We start from the raw sequence: 5,062 nt of genomic DNA on the forward strand, positions 1-5,062 counted from the left end.
TAAACTAATCTCACAGAATAATTAACCGTAAATCAAAAACTGGATGCAAATGCATTGAACTAACCTTAAAGAACAATTAACATGAAATTGAAAATTGGATTCAAATGTATTGAAATAGCCGCAAATAATAATTAACGAGAAATCGGAAACTGGATGCAACTTCATTGAACTAGCCTAAAAAAAAAATGGGAAATGGGATGCAACTGCATTCAACTAACCTCAAAATATAAATAACGAAAAATCATAAACTGGATGCAGATGTATTGAACTAATCTCAAAGAGTAATTAACGGGAGATTGAAACCTGGATGCAAATGCATTGAACTAATCTCAAAGACTAATTAACAAAACATCGAAAACTGGATACAACTGTACTGAATTAACCTTAATGAATAACTAACGGGAAATTATAAAGTGGATGCAATTTCACTAAACTAACTTCAAATAATAATTAATGGAAAATCGGAAACTTGATGCAACTGCATTGAACTAACATCAAAGAATAATTAATGAGAAATTGGAAACTGAATGCAATGTACTACATTGAACTAACCTCAAAGAATAATTAATGGAAAATCATAAACGTGATGCAAATGCATTGAACTAATAACCCTAAAACATGTTTGTATTATATGTAGGGAGAATAAATGTCTCGACAAATATAGTTTTGCATTTTAAGAAGTGTTTATCATAATTTTTTTTATTATGATTAAGAATGTCATGCTATTCAAGTAGCTTCAATATTATTTTCGTCACATTGGGCGTTCTCACAAAACTTCAATCAAACTTCTATTATTAAACCTAACAACAAAAAGAAATCGATGAGTTTTATCAAGGTTTGATGCTTCCTTTTTATAGAGAGTGATGCAAAAAATTTGAATGACTAATTAATATAATTTTCATATCTCATAGCTATGCATAGTTGCTAATATTTTTTACAATAATTTAATATAATGACACCCGTTCGTAGGACGGGGTCGAAAGCTAGTATACTTAGTATGGACGCTACTGGTATGTGTAGATACCGTTTGGTGTGATTAAGTTATTAATAAATTAGTTTGGTTAACAAAAAATAAATTAGTTTGGTTAACAAAAAAAAAAAGTATATATGTATGGATTGTGTGCTTAAAACCCTTGTTGAAAACAGAAGGTTGGATTTTGCAATTAGCAGAGATGGCATTGGGAATTCATAGTCCAAAAAACTGACTTTTGAAATCATTGGGTATATTCTCTCATACAGCAAAGATGAAACCATTATATTCGTACAATACAAATTTTTAAGTGATAAATGAAACCAAACAATCGAATATTTTATTATTATTCAGATTTCAGAAAACACAGATAAAACGAAAGGTCCATGCGCTACGCCATTCAAATACATTAGGACTAGAGACCAAAGCCAAAACATAGAGTCAATTACATGATCATCATATATAAGGTGTACGTTCTATTCCTCTCCAAGCTTCATGGGTATTTTAATAGGTATCCATCTTATTAATGATAGCTTACTAGTACCCACTTCGGCCTATTGAATCACTACAGAATCATTCATCAATAAAAGAACTGTAAATGTTGAATCACTTGCTTGGGTTGTACCAATCGAATGAAAGAATGACCAATGCACACTTGCTTTCTTGAAGCTGGCATCTGCGGTATAGTGCATAGATCGATGAACTGTTTTTGGTTTGGGGATCCATCCCCGCAGGCCGAAGCCTGCCTCTTAAGCTGCCAAGGCTCCTCCAGACAATGCAACGGTTCCAGAGTTGAGGATGTTCGTGTTTGGCACTGAAGTTTGGAAAAGACCGTAAGTTAAGGACATATATAGTTGTTGGAGTTACTGAGATATACATAATGAAAATCCATTTGCAATTACGATTTTTCTGAATAAGAATTACCAAGTGGAGCTTTGAGGACGAAGAAACATGCTCCAATAATAACATAGCAGCACAGAAGAACCAAGCCTTTCAGATAGTGTGAAGTCCCATCCTACAAATAACATCGGCAAATGATGATTAACATATTAGCAACTAAGTTAAAACCAAGTAATTAATTATGACTTCTCTATCTTGTAAGTGGCAAACACGAACAGTAACAGGATTATGTTAGTACCGTGTTTTAAGTTATTAGCTATTACAATGAGTTGAAGAACGTATAGGGATACCTGTAAAGTGAAGGCCGTGATTAGTATGGACAAAGCAAGCGATCCAGTTTCAAGAAGATTAAAATCGAGATCCATGTTGATGCCTAGTATCCATGCAATGGTGACAATCAAGGGAATCTGAACCACATCAAAGTAGAAGATATTAAAATTGTGACCAAAGTCGCCAACTCCGACCAAAATGGAATTTAAATGCTGCTGGTTCAGTCTTACCACAAACATTGAAATTTGAGTTGCAGACCCCAAAGCAACACCTAGAGTTATATCCTGCGAAATTCCCAGAATGTATATTATGAACTTGTTACAAGGTCACAACAGTTGAAGTTTCAATGTCTAAGATTTCAAACTTAATTACTAGCATTGCATACCAATTTGTTTTTGAAGGCAAATATGACTGCCCCAGCATGCTCAGCAGCATTTCCAACAATAGGTAGCAAAATGATGCTAATAAAGCTCACGGATAGACCCCAAGTGGTCGACGCATCCTGAACAAAGTTCCAGTTGTTAATTAGTAATAGTGACACAAGTCTTTGGCAGTAACAGTGATGCAGTAGAAAAGAAAAAGAGGGGTTGGGGGGGGCGGCACACGCACCTCAATTGTACCCACAACATATTCAGATAACAAAGCTATGACCAAAGTCATTCCAACTAACCAAGCAAATGCACTCCAGAAACTTATCACCGGCTCATCTTCAGCAACCACATCGTCGCTATTCTCATCCTGATCAAGTTTGCCCGAGTCAGTTAGCTTATTTTAACTAAATAAATTAAAATCTGTTGGGGGGCATTGTTAACTCTATCAACTAATGTTTTTGTCCTCTATTTATCAATACCTCTTGTGTTTCGAAGAATTGTCTGTGAGTCTTCAGTTGGAAGAAAAGTAAAGCAATGTAGGTAAGCAGCATTACTATGCAACTTGCTCTTGACAACTGAAGAGTGGGGATCCCTGTGAGAGCGTCAGCTGTAGAAGTATACTTGAACATCAAAGGCAGCATGTGGCACAACAAAGCGAGCAATAGGAGTTGTGTGTTCACGTCCGCTTGTTTCTGTTATGACGACGTCGTATTAATATAATCAGTTATTACTAATGTGATTGATAGATTAGAAGGTAAATGCTTAAAACCAGAATCTGATTTTTCTTTGTTTGTTAATTAAGAGAAGGCTTACCCTGTCATATTTTTGTTCTTTGTGTCTTATATTAGCAATGCCTCCACAGAATAGAGAAGTTCCAAGTACTAGCAAAAGGTTTGAAATGATAGAACCCAATAGAGAGTACTTAACCACATCTATTTTTCTTTGAAATAAAGCAAAAATTGCAATTATAAGCTCTGTTGCATTCCCACAAGTTGCATTAAGAAGTCCTCCAACTGCAAATTCATAAATAATATTAAAATCAACTATAGAATCAAAAGCCAATGTATGTGTATTAAGTATTCCAGTTAATGTGAAATGATTTAATTTCGTTTAAAAATAATACCTGTTGGGCCAGTGAAACATGCTATTTGTCTGCAAATAAAAATATTAAAAATTAGAAACCATCAAGATCGATATCAATCATTAGGAAATTTTGAAGATTTTATAACATTCGTGACTTACTCTGTTAGGAAGCTGATTCTTTCAGCAAGAGGAGTGAGTCCAAGTAAACTCAAAGCAAATATCCATGGCTGTACCGAATGAAGAACATTAGAAGAGGATAAAAAAAAAAAAAAAAAAAAAAAAAAAAAAAATGAAAATAATGTTCTCATCTAACAACATATTTTAATAATGTATATAACAAATAAAATGTGTGGCGCTGGAATAAGAAGATGATGGAATCCACTATCCATATAATGTCATTCTATACAAATACTTGAGCATATGAATAGTATAGTACTCACTCTTCCAAAATTGTAAGTTTGTGCTATGATAGCTAAAGGAATAGCTGGAAAGAGAACAGAAAGCTTTGTCCCCAAGATGACTTCTTGGAGATTGGTTAAGAATTGTCTGAGAAACCCAATCTTAACTTTGGACACCATTGCAAGATCAGACTTCTTGCGCAATGACGACGATGACATATTGTGTGCAGTTCGACCGTGATGAGCATGACCATGACGGATTTCCTTACTTAATCCCTTCACATTGCCATTCTCCAAGTTCGCCCAGTTCTCTTGTGGTGAGGCCATAGTACGACAGACAAGTACACTGCCAGTTGTACACTTGTACAAGATGTACGGCACCCTACAATAAATTCTTGGCTAAAGTTTGACAATTTTCTTGCTTACAACTAGAGGCCTATCTTTTTCCACTCTCTCTTCCTCTGTAAGAAGAATGAGTTAGTGGTACAAACATATATAGACCTGAGACGATAGAGATACTCGCCCGTTATGTGTCATTCGCATTTTCCTCGAAGCTTCGTTTGTAGATTTGTTGCTAACTTGCTATGTTTGCATGGCAACAGAAGAGTGGGTCAGCATGCCACATGGGGCTGTAGCCAGTAGATATATATGGAAACAAATTAATTGATATTTCTTTGTTTGTATGTATATGATACGTGTGCATTTAGGTATGTACTTTAGTCTGTATAGTGAAATTTTGTTCTAAAGAAGCTTGTAGTTGTACAATACTACAATGTCGTATTGGATTTGTTAGGCGCGTATGGTTTTGTCCTTGTTATCGTAATCTCCGTGAATCGCATTTGTTTATTATTTGATCTCGTGGTTCTCTAGATTGAATGTTATATAACTTGACTAAAATTAGTGCTGATTGATGATCACATTGTTATGAAGAAAATTTGACAAAATTAGAGAAACAACATTAGAAATTAGCAAGATACATCCATTTGAAATATCTTATATATCATTATTATATATATATTAATGCTCGAAATCCTATATGATCATAAAAAGGAACAAAGCTATTATATAAT

At 34.5% G+C, this 5,062-nt stretch overlaps 1 protein-coding gene across 1 annotated transcript; it reads right to left on the reverse strand.

The window, feature by feature from the left end:
- Positions 1-1,288: 1,288 nt before the first annotated feature.
- Positions 1,289-4,524, reverse strand: LOC147473256 (vacuolar cation/proton exchanger 3-like). The gene is made up of 11 exons (XM_086587681.1): positions 4,035-4,524; positions 3,754-3,821; positions 3,635-3,663; positions 3,325-3,524; positions 2,991-3,203; positions 2,750-2,878; positions 2,526-2,642; positions 2,371-2,424; positions 2,161-2,277; positions 1,895-1,985; positions 1,289-1,784 (listed from the first exon to the last, which is right to left on the reverse strand). The coding sequence occupies exons 1-11, from the start codon at positions 4,317-4,319 to the stop codon at positions 1,720-1,722; spliced, it is 1,368 nt and encodes a 455-aa protein (XP_086443807.1). The 5' UTR covers positions 4,320-4,524; the 3' UTR covers positions 1,289-1,719.
- Positions 4,525-5,062: the final 538 nt, after the last annotated feature.

This window comes from Coptis chinensis, unplaced genomic scaffold, assembly GCF_015680905.1.
Source record: "Coptis chinensis isolate HL-2020 unplaced genomic scaffold, ASM1568090v1 utg3087_pilon_pilon, whole genome shotgun sequence".
NCBI lineage: Eukaryota > Viridiplantae > Streptophyta > Magnoliopsida > Ranunculales > Ranunculaceae > Coptis > Coptis chinensis.